Below are 21,542 nucleotides of genomic sequence, written 5' to 3'. Positions count from 1 at the left end.
ACCAGAAAGGCAGGAGGATTTAAGGAACCTGGAGTGGGAGGCAAAAAGCGCATCATAAAGGGGAGGAACAATGGGGTTATCACGTGGGACAAAATTAACCTTTGGAACGCATAAGGGGCACAGCATTCAGGGGGCACGCAGGCGAGAAACCCAGAGTGCCCCACATTATTAACCCTTCAATCCTGTCTGTACTGTCTGCAGTGTGCAGTGTTCATAGCATGTTCATATTAGAATGATACAAGAGTCCAGACCGGCACAGTCCATCCGTCTGTGTTATTGATATCGCAGTCTTTGCTGCCATTGCATAATAATATAACAAAGACTAGAAACAATCTATGAATAAAATAAAAGCTTTAAATGTGTCATTCTCTTTGTAGCTGGGATCAGAAGTAAAGCTGAAGCCACAAACTTTGCTTATGAGACAGCAAGAAAAAGAACAAAGGATGTACTGGTCCCAGTCCCCAACACAGCAGATCTACTGTGCCCCACAGACATTTCCTCAGGTATGTCCCAAATGTAAACTTACCTGGTTATTAGGTTTACTAAAAGTATGTGTTACTACACCAGAAAATAAGGATGTGCATATAGTTACATACTCCACAAATACGTCTATAGTAAAAAAAAATATTTCAAATTATTAGTTCCTCTAATGAATGTTTGAATGCAGCATTGTCGTTGAGTCAGCCAATGCCGGAGCACAGCGCTTCTGGAATCGGATGACTCCTGCCAGTCTACACGGGCAGAGCCACTGAGCTCACTGATCGCCTGCAGTGCTGTTGACGAAACATCAGCACTGCAGACAATAACAGACATCAGTAGAAGTCAGGGGAGACTCAAAGCTGGACCCAGCGAAGGAAAATAAATAACAAAAAAAAGACAGTTGCACTCTGAATTGCTAAAGCATGCAAACAATGAATGCAAGAATATAGATGTGCATTACTGCTTAAGTCAATCTAGAAATAATTGAGATACTTAGCATACAAAAATGACCATTTCTATATCTGCCCAGTAGCCATGTCAAGGCATACCTTGTGTACTGGGAACCTACTCGGAATTGAAGCCTCTCTCAGGGGTAACAAACCTCCATGTGTATGGGCAAGTAGGAACCTGCTACTAGAGAATAAAATCACCTGTGGCTAACGGGGGAGGGGTGCACAGTCAGAGGGCAAGACTCTATAATCTAGACAAAAAGACTGATGGCACTCCCAAAATACAGTCTGAACAGGTGCAAAACTGAACATGACATAATAACAAAACAAGACAGTTGCACTCTGAAATGCTAAAGCATGCAAATAATGAATGAAAGAATATGGACATGCATAACTACTTCATTTCAGACATTTCAGAGTGCAACTGTCTTTTTTTGTTATTATGTCATGTTCAGTTTTGCACCTGTTCAGACTGCATTTTGGGAATGCTGTCAGTCTTTTTGTCTAGTAAATACTGTAAATAAAATAAACTGCAGCTGAGGGAGAGTGGTTTTCCGAAACAAGAAAACTTTAAGTCTTAAATCTCTCCCGACTATCCTATATGCAAGAACTCTCTGCTTGGTGTCCTTCTGATGAGAGATACGATGATAGACTCCTTTGCTAGCAGCCTATTTTCAGTGACAATCCCATATGTAAAAACTCTCTGTTGGTGTTCCTGTGATGAGAGACTCTTCTTGTAGCGGCCTATTTCCAATGAGATCAAAAGTTGCAATTCAGAGGCTAGATCCTTCTCTACCCTGACATCATCTGTCGGGAAATAGCTAGGAAGTTCTTTCTACATATTAGACTATCCTTCTGATCTCATTTCTATCAACGGGTTTACCCGAGTTAAATATGTGTGTGTAGGTTTGGAGTCCGTTCACATGTCGTCATGTAAGCCCAGTGAGTGTGAGCATTGTGAAAGCTCCTACAGATGCATATGTGTGGCGCCCTGGACTAGCCAGGTCGTCACAGGTACTGCAACAACACACCCCACACCCCGGTTAGGAACATCTAAGTCAGACACAAATCCTTGTTGCCTCCCTCCAGGGGCTGATGTCCACACCAGGTGGGGCGGAGCAAGTTGGTTGTCTCCACCCACCGAGGAGTTCACAGTCCTGGAGGTGGGAAAAGGGAGTTAGTTGAAGTGGTAGGAGAGGAGCAGACTGACCGTGTCCGGGTACGTGGACCGGGCACCTGAGAGCAAGGTTGGCAGACGGTGGTGACCGTCTGCAGGAGAGGCCGATTGACGCACAACCGTAAGGACCGGGGACGGGCGGTGGCCCGCCGGTACCGGATTGGGGAGCGAAGAGAAGCCAGCACCATCCGGCAGGGCCTACGGACCCCGACCAGGCTAGGAGTCGCCATTGGACTGGTCAAATCCGTCAGCGACGGGAACCTCCAGGGTTTCCCAGCAATAAAGACCCGACTGAAGGCAACCATCCAAACCGTGAAGGAGATAAAGCTACCGCCAGAGCTAGAACTCCCAGGGCCAGAGCCTGCGGGCATAAAGGGGCTTCTTAGCCAACATACGGCTGGGGAGCGGGTTACCGGTGGGAAGCCATCTGGGCCGAGAACATAACACCGGTGCAGGGAGAGACAGTTACCGCCAACCTACCGGGAGTGACCGTCGCAGCCGTCTGTGGGACTCGTCCATCCAGCAGTTTGTTTTACCAGAGACTCCGTGTGTGTTACTGGCTGAGTAAGTACCACCTTGCCGTCTGGCACTGCGCTGCCCCACGACCCTGCACCTGGCCAGGCCCCACAATCCACCAAACAGACAACAACTACGGGCCCCGGGATTACCAAAATCCCCCTACCCATGGAGGGGAGAGAAACGTCCCAGCTTCTCCCCGTCATCGCTCCCGGGATCCCCGTACAGAGCAGCGGTGGTGCCCCAACCTCACCACACACCGTGGGTGGCGTCACAAACTGACATCCCAAACTCCAACAAACCGCCCCTTTCACTCACGGGCGAGGTGCGCCACTCGAGTCCCCGGATCCGGCCCACCGAGCAGCAGCAGCGTCGGACCCGAGCGTGGTGAGCGCAGCGCCCCGACATATGCTGAACCAATTCATGTGACATATGCCAAAACGGTAGATTACCGGCCTCCATCAGGGTTATATGCACTAACATAACTTTAGCAAAGCTTTCCTATATGGTACTTCCTTATAAAGCTTGGTGACCACAATTAATCTTTTACTTTTTTAACATTGTGGCATATAGGCAACGAATGCCACTGTAGGCTACAAAGTGGCGTACATTGGGGCCACCCATCAGAGGTATGTGTCGGAAAACACTCCCATCGTATAACTCAAAAGTGAAATTCTTATCATAGACCTAGTAAAAAAAATATACTTTTAGTTATACATTAGTCTCTGAGATGTTAGTATAATGTATTCTGTGTGGCATCTTCAGATGTCAGGACATCGCTGTTGGGTGAGGCTTCATTAAAATGTATTCTTCCTCTAAGCCGCGTACATTCTAATAACTTCTTATTTATATAAGATTTCTCCCAGCCCACCGGCGGTCATCCTGTTCCAGGTACCATGTTCAGTATTGTAGGTGTCCTAATGTCGGAATTGCTAAAATCATATATCATAATTGTGAAAAATAAGATGAGCCTCCTCCCTTCTTATTGTCAGGTGCCAGGTTTACTACAGCACGTTGGCATAACTCATTGTAGAAACTGTAGCAAACAAGAAAGTGCCCGAGGCCGGAGCATAACATGGATGCGCTACAACATGCACACCTCTTATATTTCTAATATAAATCCACCTGTAGACTGGCAGCCTGACAAGCTGTCACTAGTGCATCCCCCAGTCTAACAACCCTAGGTGACATTTCTAAAATATTGTGTTAGGTTACCACGTTGCAAGGTGTATATTGTGCAAGATCAGATACTTGGAAACTGTCTGCTGTGAACATGGATATTTTACATTCGTGGAAAACTATTGCAAGATTGAGATTATTGGGGGGGGGTCTGTGAACAGTTTTACCACTTATGGTCATGTCCAATAACATAATGTTTCAGGGGAAAACCCATTGAGTACAGCAAAAAGAAAGAAACTCAATCATATTCTGGCTATAGAAGGAGCCACCAGTATCAAATTATTCTCTGCATGGGTGTGATCCAACTTCCAACCGAAAGATAGAAGTAAAAAAGCAGACGCCCTCGGGGGCATTTTTTTTTTTTCCTTAAAGAGATTGTCCAGTACTTTTATACTATACATCAGTGGGATTTGACACCTACCACCCCATCAATCAGCTGTTCCCGATGCTGGTTGTGGCTCAGCTTTGGAGATGCACAGTTCTGTCAGCTGTATAGTGGCCACAGCAGATACTGCACATCCACTCACAAGTATCCAGCTTGGTCCACTATACATTAGACAGAGCTGTGCTCTTACGTTCCACAACCGATCACATCTGGCTCCTACTAGTACCGGGAACAGCTTTTCGTTAGTGGTGTCGGGTGTCACATTTGCACCAACCTGATATTGGTGATCTATTCTGTCTGGGTTCTCATAACCATATTTTCTCCACCCAAGAAAAATGGTCCAATTCTGCTCATCAGGCTCTGATCAAAGTTTGATCAGAATGGGATCTTGTTTTCTTAGAGGCGGAGAAGAAAAAATAGTTTATTTTCTCCATTCTGTCAGTCCATGAAAATTGGTCCATGCTCGGATGTCATCTGAGTGTGGTCTAATTTTTTAAATGGACCCATAGACTTGAATGGCTGAGTGCCATCTTGTTCTTGAAGGCAAATCATGCATGCTGCGATCTATTTCTTTAGACCACTCGGTCCAAGGGAAAAGTCAGACATGTGCACTGCCTCATGGAATAACAGTGGTCCAAGTTCGGCTTGATTTTTTTTTATGGATAGCACTCAGACTAAGGATAGGCCATTAATATGAAGGTGCTGGAAAACCCTTTTAATTATATTTTTTTTTTTTGCACTAAAAGAATTTTAGCAATAGGGTTCTGTAAAGTTATTAGACCTATTGACTTCTACAGCTACCAGATATTACTGTACATAACTGGCTGCAGAATGAATCTGTGAATCACTCAATGAGCACATCTGAGTCTGTAACCATTATCAATGTTCCTCTAAATCATATTCTAAGAAGATTTATGCTCACATTGGAGTTAAACATTCACCTGGTTATAAATCAACTTAGAAGATTTTCAGGTGAGAACAAATAACAGTTACAGACACTGTTCCATCTATGGAGAGCAAGAGGGGCGGACATACTGTGCCGCCCCCACGTCAGCCGCCGGGCTGCTCAGATCCGGATCCGTGGTGGCTCGAGGGATCTCCGGACCCGGGGTCGGGGTCGCGCGGCCACTCGGAATAAAGGGGGATTATTTACAGGGGATTGTAAGGACAGTTCATGACGCCACCCGTGGTGCGTGGTAAGATGGAGTACCACTGCTGCAATGGGCAGTACCCGGTGGCGATGGTGCAGGCAGCCAGTTGTTTAACCCCTCCAAGGGTAGAGGGAATGCCTCGGGACTCGATGAGGATGACGGGGAGGTGCCGTTGGGACGGTAAGGGGGTCGTTTGTGTACTCACTCAGTCCAATAACACTGACACCGACAACTGTGGTAAACCAAAGTTCAGGACACCACTGCCGCTTGGAGCGTGCACGCCTGGATCCCATACCCATTGGTGTTGCCTGTTAGTCCGTATTGTCGTGCCCTGGCCCCTGCCTGGTGATGGCACAAGGCCGCTGGCCATCCTCCTCGACAGTCTGTGACCCTTGTCACGATCCCCTGCGACCGGGGTCAGGCTCCTACCAGGCCCAGACCAACGTCTGCCACCTAGTAGTCTCAAGGAGCCCAGCTCCTCACTTCCTCTCCTTCACTTCACCACTCCGTGACCTCTCCTCTTGAGAGTCACTAACCGACTGACTGTCTCCTGACACTCCTGACCCTCCCTTAACCAACCCCCCAAGTGGGCGACCCTATTCCACTCAGCCCGTCCACTGGTGTGTCTGGTGGGTGTGGTGCAGAGTGTTCCTAGGATTTTGATTAGCTGTTCTTAGCAACACCAATGGTTAGGGAACCTTAACCAAGGAGGAGGTGGATATTGCAAAGAAGGGCAGATAGCACAATACCATTGGTAAACTTGTGCAGGGGACTAAGAGGAAAGGCGGCCCATTCCACCTCCAAAGGAAGTGTCATTGTGCATTGTGATGAACTATTGGACTGAGAAGGGCTCATGTATTATTCTCACGCAGGGGCCCCTTCTGTCTGTGTAAAGTGGTGGAGAGGGGCAGACGTGGGCGAGGGTTGTGGTCCTCAACCCACCCCGGCACAGTACAGATACGGGGGGTAGAGTGATGTATGGGGTAATGATGTAGGTTGTACCTGTCCGCTGCTGCTGCTCAGAGTCTTCAGCCGGCTTCTCTTGATCCCGTTCAATACAATCGGCCTCACACGCCACAGAGTCAGTAACTATTCCACCACCAGTTAAAACTCTCTTAACCTTACTAAATAATTGATTTGCAGACAGTTTCCACTTCTCCAAGCTAGACTTTGCATCATTGAAAGTTACATATATTCTTTTCTGTACCGGGCTCAGCTCTATAGTTACGGCAACGAAGGGGCGGCTTACCCTCTCCTCTCTGACCCAGTCAATAAACATGATGGCTGGTCTGACGGCTCGACTTTCGATCAGCAGTTGGACCACTGATGATGCTCCCCTGTTGTGCTAGTGTTCCCACAGGTACTAGTAGCTATCGGCCTAAGAAAGGGACGCCCTCTTACTTCACTCTGGAGTTACACCTTGCTGCAGATGAACTCTCCTTCTGCTTTATCTTCCTCTTCTCTCTATCTACTCCTTTGCCTTCTGTCTGTCACCTCCACACAACCCACTCCACTCTACTTCATCCAGCCTGGCAGATCCTTTCTCTTGTTCTATTCACTGTCTAATCCTTTCCCTATCTACCCAAAACCAGGAAATGTCACCCCTATATCCATTCACTGTGGGCCGGGCCTATTCAACTAACCCTATCAGTACTGTCACTATACCTTCTATTTGAGCCTCCCTTCCCTGCTAAAGGAGCCCATTGACATCTAGTGATAGCTGGCCGTACTGTGACATAACCCACATGTTATAGCATTTTGACCTTTTACATTATCCAACATTACACCTAAAAAATACACACGCCAATAACATTTCTCTTAACCACATATCTAAAGGGAATATCTTCAGAGGCGGCACTGCACTGGACACCCTATTACATCCGTGTCTGCCAATGCTGAGCAATATAAAAAATAAAGAATTAAAGGGCTTGTCCACTACTAGGGCAACCCCTTCTCATTCCACATGTTTCCCACAATTAAAATAAAAAAGCTTATATTCGTCTCCCATGACAGTATGGTTCCAGCAGTGTTGGGGCTTGTGCTCCCCGGAGCTCACGTGAGGTTTTGACGTCATGCGAACTCTGCAAACAATCACCACTGGCTTCTTTCAGATCGAATTTTGCTCCTGATCGGGAACTCCAACTTTTTGAGGAGCTTTACATTTTTGAGGAGGATTTGTAGAGCTTTCGAACAGTTTCTGGACCAAAAACTCAGCAAAAAAATCAGTGTAAACATATCCTCTGTAAATGTACAGATTCCACAGCTGGACAGGTCACATAATGCTAAAGCCAGCCCATGTCTGATAAAAAATTGTGTTTTCCAGTTTCAGCAAAGTGGATTTCTGAAATCTCATGCTGCTGATGCTTAATTTTTCCTTGCAGATTGGAACCTTCAAAGCATTTTTTCATATCTGCAACATGGCAATTATTTTAGTATTTTTCACTTATTCAAATGAACGAGGGAAAAAACACAAATAAAAACACATACAAAATGCACTTGGAAATACGTCAAAAACTTGTATTTTAAGCAGTATTTTTTCTGCCAAGACTCAGGTTTTTACTGCTGAAAAATCTGCTTCAAATACTCAACATTAGCACATAGGCCCTGATTCACCAATACATGTGCACCTGTTTTTTTTGTCTAGTTTTTGTAGTTTTGCACCTTTCTTTTTCCTTTGCACTGAAATTGGGACTTTTGGGCACCAAAAGTCTCAAAAGCGGTTCAAAACCGAAAAAAAGACCATTTTTTGTTTTGACAAAATAGAAAAATGATTTGTAAATATTGAATCGGGACCATAGCCTCCTTTAGTATTTTTGGCATTGATCAGTCCATAACATTGGAGTGAAGAGCCCTGTGGAAGCTATAATAGCAGCTCTGCTGGTTGTCACCGTTGTGTACTAGTAGCAGACTGATAGAACTAATGCGGGCGTCACACGAGGCGTTCTATCGTGCAATAGGTCGTCGGGGTCACGGTTTTCGTGACGCACATCCGGCTTCGTTGGCGACGTCGTCCCGTGTGACACCTACGAGCGATCACAAATCGGTGACAAATCGTGTATCGTGTACTCGTCGTTTATTTTTTAAAAATCATTTATTTTACTTTGCGCGGGTTGTTCATCGTACCCGGGGTAGCACACATCGCACTGTGTGAGACCCCGGGAATAATGAACACAGCTTACCTGCGTCCCGCGGCTCCCGCCGGCTATGCGGAAGGACGGAGGTGGGCGGGATGTTTACATCCTGCTCATCTCCGCCCCTCCGCTTCTATTGGCCGGCCGCTGTGTGACGTCGCTGTGACGCCGAACATCCCACCCCTTCAGGAAGTGGATGTTCGCCACCCACAGCGACGTCGCTCAGCACGTAAGTACGTGTGACAGGGGTTAAACGACTTTGTGCAACACGGGCAGCGATTTGCACGTGACGCACAAACGACGGGGGTGGGTACGATTGCACATGCGATCGCATGATAGATCGCATCGTGTGACGCCCTTATAAGACATTCCTAAACAGTATTTAACTCATTTAATTCCAATGAACTTTGGGCCCAATTCAATATTGCATTTGTGCTGCCCCTGTGCCAGCAGCCGGCGCTGTTCGGGTCCGAGCCTTCAGGGGAGGTGGCTCTAGGGTCTCCGGACCCGGGGGTCTTGCGGACACGCAGAATAAATGGGGGGTCGTATATGTACGGACTGGGCCGTATTGAGTTTGTGACACCACCCACGGTGTGTGGTGAGGTAGGACACCACCGCTGCTGTGACGGGGCACCCGGTGGAGATGTTGTGCAGTGAGTTGCTAATCCCTCCGTGGGCAGGGATGGTGGCCCCGGGACCCGGTTGATGCGTGCAGGGGGAATGACGACCGCAGGGGGTGCTGGTGTACTCACAGTTAGAAACACACACAAGTCTCTGGTAAATCAAGGTGGTGGTGGCCGGTGCCGCGGCCGGTTGCGTTCTGGTCCCCCACCCGGCTGGTGGTCTCTATCCTTTTCCTGCACTGCTTTAAGTATAAATGACTTTCTAGTGTGAAACGTAGGAGTCCGCTCCCGGCTGGATGTGGCCTAAGAAGCTGGGCCCTCAGACGCTGGCCCGTGGGATCTATGGGCCTCGGCGGTGACCTCTTATCCCTAATCGATGGGCTGTTGTCTTCTATGAGGGACTTTGGGTGAGACAGAACCTCTAGTCCTGGCCTCATTCGGTTAATTAACCAGTTCCAGTCAATTCTGGCTTCAGGGTCCGAGTACCCCCCTTTGTGCTACGGTTTCCGGGTCAGTTCCCCGTGTCGGTATCGGCGGGCTACAATCCTGTCCCGGTCCACCTTGGTTCCACCGAGCCGTCTTCCCGTCTCCTGTCTACGGAGACCACCATCTGCCTCCTAGCCAGTGGCACCAGGGCTCCTACCCTGGTACCTGTCAGTTTACTTCAGGCCTGACACAAAGGCCTGACCTCCACTCTCCTTGAACTCTACAACTGAACTCTAAGACAGATCTCACTGCTTTCCCGCCCCCGGCTGTCTAAACCCCTGCGTGGGCGTGCACCAACTGCCTGGCCATGCCCACTGGTGTGTCTATATGTCCCTAGGGGGGTGACTAGGGTATAATGGTTGGCTGTGTGTTTCCTAATGAGGGAACGGTGTTGTGCGGGGGCCTATTTGGGACTACCTGGTTTTGCCAGGGCGTCACACATTAGCTCCTTTTTTTAATCTTGTTTTTGGTGTTTTTCGCCTATTTCTCTTTTGCACATTATTCTTTTTTAATTTGCACCTTTTTAAAATATATTTTATATGTATTAAGACTCATTTAGACATCTGTGCACATAGGTCCGGTCTCTGTCTTCAATGCGCGGACTGGCTGAGGCTCACCCGACCTGGTTGGGACACTCGCTGCCAGTCCGCGCATTGTAGACTGAGATTGGACAGATGTGGACAGATGTGGACAGATGTGGACAGATGTCTGAATAAGTACTCAACCTGTTGTTTTTTGTGTTCGTCATTTTAGGAAGGGTTTGGTTTTCAGATGTTTTCAGCTTATTCATCAATTGCGATTTTTTTGAAAAACAGTTGCAAATTTTTTGCGCAAATGTACTCTGGTCCACCTCTGGAGAGATTTCATGTATGTTCAAAGGTTTTGCACAAATTTTGTGATACTTGATATGGCAAAACTAATAGGGGTTATTCAGGACTTTGCCTATTTTCTGCTATATAGGGCTAAGAACTTCCAGGCAAGGAGTTGCACACTAAAAAAAAAAATCTATAAAGTGTCCACCTATAGAGAAAGTCTCTTAGTGGTAAAGGTTAAATTAAGAATCTGAACCAAAACAACAATATGTTACTCAGATATATAATCTGTGTAAACATATTAATGAACCACTTAAGACAAAAATATTTATCAAAAAACGATTTTATTCAAATAAGAAAAAATATTACGGTAATCAGCAAAAAATACAAACAAGGAGAGTAAACTACAATAGTCGGGTGGACTGGTACGAAACCGGACCCTCTACACCGGACAAGACGCACTGATGCCCAACAATGCGCATATAAAGCAACCCCACAGTAAATATGAAGTAACTTACAATATATAGTCTATCAAAATGTATGGGGTTATAAAGGCAAAAGGTATTAATAAGGTAATGTATTTAAAATGTGAACGATCCCAGAAAAATAAGACTAAAGGCATGACTCCATATTAAGCAAGTAGCAATGATCAGTGAGCCTTTCAAAGAACTGAGTGACATGAATACAGTTAGGTCCAGAAATATTTGGACAGTGACACAATTTTCGCGAGTTGGGCTCTGCATGCCACCACATTGGATTTGAAATGAAACCTCTACAACAGAATTCAAGTGCAGATTGTAACGTTTAATTTGAAGGTTTGAACAAAAATATCTGATAGAAATTGTAGGAATTGTACACATTTCTTTACAAACACTCCACATTTTAGGAGGTCAAAAGTAATTGGACAAATAAACCAAACCCAAACAAAATATTTTTATTTTCAATATTTTGTTGCGAATCCTTTGGAGGCAATCACTGCCTTAAGTCTGGAACCAATGGACATCACCAAACGCTGGGTTTCCTCCTTCTTAAGGCTTTGCCAGGCCTTTACAGCCGCAGCCTTCAGGTCTTGCTTGTTTGTGGGTCTTTCCGTCTTAAGTCTGGATTTGAGCAAGTGAAATGCATGCTCAATTGGGTTAAGATCTGGTGATTGACTTGGCCATTGCAGAATGTTCCACTTTTTTGCACTCATGAACTCCTGGGTAGCTTTGGCTGTATGCTTGAGGTCATTGTCCATCTGTACTATGAAGCGCCGTCCGATCAACTTTGCGGCATTTGGCTGAATCTGGGCTGAAAGTATATCCCGGTACACTTCAGAATTCATCCGGCTACTCTTGTCTGCTGTTATGTCATCAATAAACACAAGTGACCCAGTGCCATTGAAAGCCATGCATGCCCATGCCATCACGTTGCCTCCACCATGTTTTACAGAGGATGTGGTGTGCCTTGGATCATGTGCTGTTCCCTTTCTACTCCAAACTTTTTTCTTCCCATCATTCTGGTACAGGTTGATCTTGGTCTCATCTGTCCATAGAATACTTTTCCAGAACTGAGCTGGCTTCATGAGGTGTTTTTCAGCAAATTTAACTCTGGCCTGTCTATTTTTGGAATTGATGAATGGTTTGCATCTAGATGTGAACCCTTTGTATTTACTTTCATGGAGTCTTCTCTTTACTGTTGACTTAGAGACAGATACACCTACTTCACTGAGAGTGTTCTGGACTTCAGTTGATGTTGGGAACGGGTTCTTCTTCACCAAAGAAAGTATGCGGCGATCATCCACCACTGTTGTCATCCGTGGACGCCCAGGCCTTTTTGAGTTCCCAAGCTCACCAGTCAATTCCTTTTTTCTCAGAATGTACCCGACTGTTGATTTTGCTACTCCAAGCATGTCTGCTATCTCTCTGATGGATTTTTTCTTTTTTTTCAGCCTCAGGATGTTCTGCTTCACCTCAATTGAGAGTTCCTTAGACCGCATGTTGTCTGGTCACAGCAACAGCTTCCAAATGCAAAACCACACACCTGTAATCAACCCCAGACCTTTTAACTACTTCATTGATTACAGGTTAACGAGGGAGACGCCTTCAGAGTTAATTGCAGCCCTAAGATTCCCTTGTCCAATTACTTTTGGTCCCTTGAAAAAGAGGAGGCTATGCATTACAGAGCTATGATTCCTAAACCCTTTCTCCGATTTGGATGTGAAAACTCTCATATTGCAGCTGGGAGTGTGCACTTTCAGCCCATATTATATATATAATTGTATTTCTGAACATGTTTTTGTAAACAGCTAAAATAACAAAACTTGTGTCACTGTCCAAATATTTCTGGACCTAACTGTATAACCAAAACTTAGCCAGAAGTAATACTATAGCCATAATAACCTATAACAGAAAGACAGCCAAACTGTACCTTGAGCCATAATTGTAGATAAAAAGATGAACACTGGGGGATCAGAAGATGGCCTCGAAGTGCGTTTCATCGCACTGGGCTTCGTCGGCAGTTGGAAACTACCTTTCTGTTCTGCATGATGCCAATCATTGCCAGTTCAGAGCAGTCAGAGACCGCTCCTACCCGTGATTCTTCAACATCTCACATCAACCCAGCAGCTTTTTTCTACTCTGCTCTCTTGACAGGGTGTCTTTGCTAATGTCATGCTGATTGACAGCCAGCTCCTTGCTGCCTGTCTGCGAGAAGCCAGCTGTCAACCAACTTGACTGCCCATAGACAAAGCATACCGGAAGAAGAAGAGCTGCTCTCTTGACGTCAGGAACGGTCCATAATCGTTCTAAACCAGGCAGCAGAGATCATCGCCTGGCAGTACAGGCAAGTAGTTACCAACTATCTGTCTGTAAAATCTTAGCACCATAGCAAAAAAAAAAAAAAGTCCTGGATAACCGCTTTAAAAAAGCACAAACGATGACTCAGGATTACTCGAATCAAGCAAGTCGGGTGCGCGGCTGGGCACAACTCGAGTACTAAAGTATATTGGAAGCCAATGGGGAACTCGAGCATTTTTCCAGGAAATCTCAAGTCCCCCATTGACTTCCATTATGGTAGTTCTCACTCATCATTAATCAGGATCTTTGTTTTGTGTCTCAGTATGAGAAAAAGTTTGGGGCTTCATTGCCTGATTGTTTTACAGAACACAGTATATGTGTTTTCTTAGCCCCACTTCCTATACTGGAGGGAAGTATATATAAAATTCAATTTGCTTAAATGTGTCCTAATCAAATGTATAAAACATTTCTCACTACATATGTTTGGCAAGACTACATACAAGATAATAAAATATTTTCTCTGATTTCTATTTTAAGGCTTGCATGTGCGATCAAGCCTGTGCATTGTCTCTTTCAATGAAGGATCGAAATAGGGCAATTCAATAAGGCATGTCTAGTGACTAATAACCTAAATGATTCATCATTACATGTTTCAGATTTGTTTGGTATGTTTCTATAAACTAGAGAATGAGATTATAGACGTGTTTTAGAGTATTTTGTACATCTAAGTGAGATTAGGATAATTCTCTTATATGTCACCATAGCCGTCGCTGCACCAAGGAACAGAAGATTAGTATTTCTTGTAGATCTTGTTTTTACCAAGAAATATGAGGTATTAGGTTAGGTGTCCAGACAAGGATAAATATCTCTATAATTTATAAGCCAGCATCTATTATGAATGACTTGCTTATCACTATAGATAAGAATGGAGGCAAAAATGTAGATGTAGGCACCATACCAAAAAAGAAAATATCAACCAAAGGTATTGGAAATTTGCCCCCTAAAAGAACAGTATAGGTGGCAGAATATTGGATCTTCACAGTTTTATACATCAGCTAGCTGTATTACCCGGCGTTGCCCGGTATAGTAACTGTCTCTCTGTCTAACCTACTTTCTCACTCTCCCTTTCTGTCTCTCTCCCTCTCTGTCTGTCTGTCTGTCTCTCTGTCTCTGTCTGTCTCTCTGTCTCTGTCTGTATGTCGTTCTGTCTGTATGTCGTTCTGTCTGTATGTCTCTCTCTCTCCACCGATATCATATTACCTGACATGGTGGCTGAAATCTCTATGTTAACCCCCACAGCTGTCTTCAGATTACATACAGTAAAAAAAACTGCTGACAGATTCCTTTTAATTTAAAAAGGTAAAGGCAAATTGCAATATGCAATTTAAAGAGAATCTGTTAGCGGGTTTTGTAATTTAATCTAAGAGCAGCAAGATATAGGGGCAGACAGCCTGATGTAAAGGATGTGTAACTTATTAGGATGTGTGCTGTAGTTTCAGTACAATCAGTATTTTATGAGTAGGAGATTATCACTCCAGGACTAGGTGTTATGTGCAGGCCAGTTTAGCTAATCTGTATAACCCATCCCACACCACTGATTTGCAGCTTGTGGATAATGATTTGCTAATCAGTCTTGTGGGCGGGGTTATACAGAGCTCAGCATTCATAGCACTTGTAAATTTACAGCAGAGAAAATAGGGATTTTATCTGAAAACCTTAATTCTGAAAAGCTACCTAAGATGACAGGTACTCTTGAAAAACTATTTTCCTTGTCTGATCTACTTCTATATATTAATGTCCTTATGGAATTCAGCCTCAGTAATATTACTGGTGTCACTTTATTGTAAATGCACAGTGGTATAATGAAATTGACTTTGAAATATCATAATAAAATCTAATAAACTCAGCTGCTATAAAGAATAAAAGTACCTGAGTGGAAAACCTCATTGAAATTCATTCCAGAGTTATTTAATTGGTCCCATATTCCCTCCCTTAATAAACCTACAGCCTATGTCTGCACTTTGAAGTTTGATTTCCTGACAGTAACTAATCATCGGTGATATAAAAAGATAATCTCCAGCCAGCATTTGCCTTCATCTCCCATGTCCACACCTTTCTATATACTTTTAGCTGGTCAGCAGTTTAAGCTTTCAAATGAATGGAAAAAGTAAATGGGTCTTCATGTCCTTGATAGTCTTCTAGAAATCTGGTGGAGAATATAGGGGGGATTATATTTTACCAATTTTTAACATTTACAGAGTGAATGGTTTGCCAAAATGAAATCAATGTAAAAAAGGAACAAATGCCCCGATTCCAGCACTAGGTCACTTACTGGGTTTCTTTTATATATATATATATATATATATATATATATATATATATATATATATATATATATATATATATATATATACGTGTGTGTGTGTATATACAATCATATGAAAAAGTTTGGGCACCCCTATTAATGTTAACCTTTTTTCTTTATAACAATTTGGGTTTTTGCAACAGCTATTTCAGTTTCATATATCTAATAACTGATGGACTGAGTAATATTTCTGGATTGAAATGAGGTGTATTGTACTAACAGAAAATGTGCAATCCGCATTTAAATAAAATTTTATCCTCCTTTTGCAAAAATAACAGCCTCTAGTCGCTTCCTGTAGCTTTTAATGAGTTCCTGGATCCTGGATGAAGGTATATTTGACCATTCCTGTTTACAAAACAATTCCAGTTCAGTTAAGTTTGATGATTGCCGAGCATGGACAGCACGCTTCAAATCATCCCACAGATTTTCAATGATATTCAGGTCTGGGGACTGGGATGGCCATTCCAGAACATTGTAATTGTTCCTCTGCATGAATGCCTGAGTAGATTTGGAGCGGTGTTTTGGATCATTGTCTTGCTGAAATATCTATCCCCTGCATAACTTCAACTTCGTCACTGATTCTTGCACATTATTGTCAAGAATCTGCGGATACTGAGTTGAATCCATGCGACCCTCAACTTTAACAAGATTCCCGGTGCCCGCATTGGCCACACAGCCCCAAAGCATGATGAACCTCCACCAAATTTTACTGTGGGTAGCAAGTGCTTTTCTTGGAATGCCGTGTTTTTTTGCCTCCATGCATAATGCCTTTTTGTATGACCAAACAACTCAATCTTTGTTTCATCAGTCCACAGGACCTTCTTCCAAAATGTAACTGGCTTGTCCAAATGTGCTTTTGCATACCTCAGGTGACTCTGTTTGTGGCGTGCTTGCAGAAACGGCTTCTTTCGCATCACTCTCCCATACAGCTTCTCCTTGTGCAACGTGCGCTGTATTGTTGACCGATGCACATTGACACCATCTGCAGGAAGATGATGATGCAGGTCTTTGGAGGTGGTCTGTGGATTGTCCTTGATTGTTCTCACCATTCTTCTCTGCCTTTCTGATATTTTTCTTGGCCTGCCACTTCTGGGCTTAACAAGAACTGTACCTGTGTTCTTCCATTTCCTTACTATGTTCCTCACAGTGGAAACTTACAGTTTAAATCTCTGAGATAATTTTTTGTATCCTTCCCCTGAACAACTATGTTGAATAATCTTTGTTTTCAGATCATTTGAGAGTTGTTTTGAGGAGCCCATGATGCCACTCTTCATAGGAGATTCAAATAGGAGAACAACTTGCAAGTGGCCACCTTAAATACCTTTTCTCATGATTGGATACACCTGCCTAGGAAGTTCAAAGCTCAATGAGGTTACAAAACCAATTTAGGGCTTCAGTAAGTCAGTAAAAAGTAGTTAGGAGTGTTCAAATCAAGAAATTGATAAGGGTGCCCATACTTTTGCACCAGTCAAATTTTGTTTAAATGCGGATTGCACATTTTCTGTTAGTACAATAAACCTCATTTCAATCCAGAAATATTACTCAGTCCATCAGTTATTAGATATATGAAACTGAAATAGCTGTTGCAAAAACCCAAATTGTTATAAAGAAAAAAGGTTAACATTAATAGGGGTGCCCAAACTTTTTCATATGACTGTGTGTGAATATATATATATATATATATATATATAGATATATATATATACATATATATATATATATATATATATATATATATATACTACATATATATTTTATATATATATATATATATATATATATATATATATATATATACACACAGTATATGGACGTAAAAGGCAGGCAACATACTGTAGAAATATCAATAAAGTGAATAAACTCTATAGTTACTACATTACCAGAATAATACAGGCTCTGTACTGTAAATTGTTACAAATACTTGCGCTAACCAGTCATTGTTTTCCTTTAGTTTTCCACAGGAGGAAGCTATCCTGTGACATACATTTCTACATCACATCATTACCCTTACCAAAGAATTGCACCACAGGCTGGCATGGAATCTCCACAACCCCTGTACCCAAAACCCATCTATTCCTACAGGTAGAAAATGGTTATTATAAATGCAATGGGTATGATACATTTTATATATATATATATATATATATATATATATATATACACACTGTATATATATATATATATATATATATATATATATATATATATATTATATTGAGGGAAGTATGTGTTTCATATACTGCCAATTTTGCAAGTTTTCCCACCTACAAAGAATAGAGAGCTCTATAGTTTTCATTGTAGGTACACTTCAACTGTGACTGACAAAATTTCCGGAAAATCACAATGTATGGTTCTTAAATAATTCATTTGCATTTTATTGCTGGAAATAAGTATTTGGTCACCTACCAACCAGCAAGAATTCTGGCTCTCACAGACCTGATATTTTTTCTTTAAGAAGCTCCTACTCTGCACTCATCATTACCTGTATTAATTGCACCTGTTTGAACTCATTACCTGTATAAAAGGCATCTGTCCAAACACTCAATCAATCACACTCCAACCTCTCCACCATTTCCAGTACAAGAGCTGTTTAAGGACACTAGGGACAAAATTGTAGACCTGTACAAGCTGGGATGAGCTACAGGAAAGTAGGCAAGCAGCTTGGTGAGAAGGCAACAACGGTTGGCACAATTATTAGAGAATAGAAGAAACACAAGATCACTGTCAATCTTACTCGGTCTGGGGTTCCATGCAAGATCTTTCCTCGTGGGGTAAAAATGATTCTGTGAAGATTCAGGAATCAGTCCAGAACTACACCGTAGGACCTGGTCAATGACCTGAATAAAGCTGGGACCACAGTCTCAAAGAATACAGTTAGTAATACAGTATGCTGTCATGGATTAAAATCCTGCAGGGCACGCAAGGTCCCTCTGCTCATGCAAAAACATGTCCAGGCCCGTTTTAAGTTCACTAATGACCATCTGGATGACCCAGAGGAGGCAATGGAGAAGGTCATGTGGTCAGATGAGACCAAAGTAGAACTTTTTGGTATCAACTTCACTCGTTGTGTTTGGAGAAAGAAGATGAATGAGTATAACCTCAAGAACACCTTCCCAACCGTGAAGCACGGGGGTCGAAACATCATACTTGGGGGGTGCTTTTCTGCAAAGGTGACAGGACGACTGCACCATATTGAAGGGAGGATGGATGGGGTCTTGTATCATGAGATTTTGACCAACAACCTCCTTCCCTCAGTAAGAGAATTGAAGATGGGCCGTGGCTCAGTCTTCCATTATGACATTGACCCGAAACACACAGCCAGGGCAACTAAGAAGTGGCTTTGTAAGAAGCATTTCAAGATTCTGGAGTGGCCTAGCCAGTCTCCAGACCTGAACCCAATAGAAAATCTTTGGAGGGAGCTTAAACTCAATGTTGCCCAGTGACAGCCCAGAAACCTGAAAGACCTGGAGAAGATCTGTATGGAGAAGTGGGCCAAAATCCCTGCTGCAGTGTGTGCAAACTTGGTTATGAACTACAGGAATGTCTGAAATCTGTAACTGCAATCAAAGGTTTCTGTACCAAACATTAAGTTCTGTTTTTCTATTTTATCAAACACTTATTTTATGCAATAAAATGCAAATTAATTATTTAAAAATAATACAATAGGATTTTCTGGATTTTTTGTGGGGATTCTGTCTGTCACAGCTGAAGTGTACCTAAGAAAAAAATTACAGACTTCTCCATTCTATGTAGGTGGGAAAACATGGAAAATCAGTGTATCAAATACTTATTTTCCTCACTGTATATACCGTACTGTATATACATTTCTGTAACTCATTTCTGCATTGTTAGACTATATGTGCAATCAGCAATGAAGCAACTTTGTTAAATTATTGATTGAGAAACTTCTAATATTTAGGGTCTACATCCATTATGCAAACCACTATGTGTCCATGTTACGTGTGGTCTGATGCTGCAGTCATCTGCCCCGTCTACTAATCTCCGGAGAGTAGAACGGAGTAGATAGAAGGGAGCAAGGAATGAATGGCGGTTATACATAGGGTTTGTGTGTATTCTGAAAAAAAAATCCTGAAAAACAGAATTTAGATTCTATATCAAGACTATTTACAATGTTTATTAATTGTTTTATTTTTGCATTTTGCACTGGTTATTGAAAATAAACTGGAGCTCCTTGTAAGGAAGATTTTAGGGTGTGAAAAAGTTATTCATCTTTAGGTAAAAACTGAATGTTATGTTCTATCAATATTTTCATAACCAAATATTAAAATCTGATTACACAAATGAAAAAATCAGAAATAATTTTTTATATAAAAATTTTGATAAAAGAAACAAATATGTAACTTTTGCACCATGGCCCATGGTAAGATATAGATCTACTCTCCCCTCTCTTTCATATATACCGGTCACTTAAAAAGGACCGGTCTTTGGGTCAAAAGTGGTCAGTTTTTGTTTTTAGTTTAGTCCCGCAGCTCACATTAGTACTCATAGCTACATAATTACATAGTTATTTAGGTTGAGAAAAAGACCTAGGTCCATCTAGTTCAACCATCCTCCACCAATTATATATTATGTCACTAAATCATTTATAACCAAGAGTGTTATGTGTATTGAGGAAATCATCCAACCATTTTTTAAAAGCTGTTATAGTATCTGCCATTACTATCTCTTGTGGTAGGTCATTTCATAATCTGACTGCTCTAACTGAAAAGAACCCTTTCCTATTTAGCTGCCGGAATCGCCTTTCATTTTTTGTTTTGTTTTTTAAATTCCTCCATATGAACCCAGAGATAGGGGCCTTTTTATTTTGTGCTAATCTTTATGGTCGTTAGTAACACAGCACAATTCGTAGAGTAATAATGCAAAGCAGATTAAAGACACGCCCCAGAGGATCCTGGGAGCCACACTAACTGGAAATGACCCCCAAAAAATAAAAATTAACGTAAAGGCTCACATTTTGGGAGCTGAATGGTGGAATTAAAAAATAATAAAAAAAATTTGTATACTCGGGGATGCAATGGGAACAAACTAAGAGAATAAACTAGCTACTTTTGGTCTGGTGACAGATCTTTAAGGTGTTGTTCACTACTGAATAGCCCCTACTTAAATGCTAAAGTGCCCCATTTACTTATTTAAAAGAAAAAGCACACATACCTCTCAGACAGTGAAGTCTTCTAGTGGTCATGCTTGTTATGTCAGTTGAATGCTGCAGTGTATTGGCATCCATTGATGCCGTTGATGGATGGCAGCTTTCAAATTTTCGTCAGACTGAACAATTCTGTCTAACGGAAGATTGAAGGCTGCAGCCGATCCTCGGCCCCTGATCGGCTGCAGAGTTCACCTGAATTAATAATATTAATTAATATAGACAAAGCGTTGACATCACTGGATCTGCACCAGTCTGGGAGGTGAGCTTATGTGTTTCTTACATTATCTGAATGTAAATAGAAATAAGAGGTCAGGATAGCTGACAGGCCCTCCTTAAAGGGGTTCTTCATTAGTCAACACCTTCTTAAATCCTAACGTGCCCCAGATGAAATAAGGAAATTATTGTTTTTCATGTCTTTTTGTGTGAAATACAAGTATTTGCCAAAAAGGCATGTCAGGAGAAATGACAGATCTTTACCGGAGAAGTGTTCTGTACAATACTCCTTAATGACAGATTCATTTGTGTTCTTTCCAAAGCATCCTGATATTTATGGCTCTCAAGAATAGTAAAACCGGCAGCCTTCCTGTAAGCGAGATCTACAATTTCATGACTGAGCACTTTCCTTATTTTAAGGTAAGATCATCCTATCTAGTAAATCTTGTCCAAATCGGAACTGTAATGTGTTGACTAGAGTAAAGTTTGGTTTGGATGAGAACCCCATAGATAACCCTCAGTCATCCGGACCAGCCTGACAACCAATATGACACATATACATACATTAGGAAACCATGCCTGTGTACAGAAGACTTTTATGACAATCATCAAACACTTCTGACAGCTTCCA

General features: G+C 42.5%; 1 protein-coding gene across 2 annotated transcripts in view; it reads left to right on the top strand.

Annotated features, from left to right (window-relative positions):
• The window catches only part of FOXN1 (forkhead box N1), a 140,006-nt gene that overhangs the window by 92,167 nt on the left and 26,297 nt on the right, over window positions 1-21,542 (top strand). For both annotated transcript variants that reach the window (XM_075335267.1, XM_075335266.1), the window contains 3 exons: window positions 378-503; window positions 17,483-17,613; window positions 21,235-21,331. In XM_075335267.1, the coding sequence (XP_075191382.1) occupies window positions 378-503; window positions 17,483-17,613; window positions 21,235-21,331 (354 nt within the window). The remainder of the gene's footprint in view (window positions 1-377; window positions 504-17,482; window positions 17,614-21,234; window positions 21,332-21,542) is intronic.

The sequence above is a fragment of the Anomaloglossus baeobatrachus genome, chromosome 2, assembly GCF_048569485.1.
Source record: "Anomaloglossus baeobatrachus isolate aAnoBae1 chromosome 2, aAnoBae1.hap1, whole genome shotgun sequence".
NCBI classification, from domain to species: Eukaryota; Metazoa; Chordata; class Amphibia; order Anura; family Aromobatidae; genus Anomaloglossus; species Anomaloglossus baeobatrachus.
The sequence above is the reverse complement of the archived record's forward strand: the minus strand, read 5'-3'. Positions and strand labels throughout refer to the sequence as shown.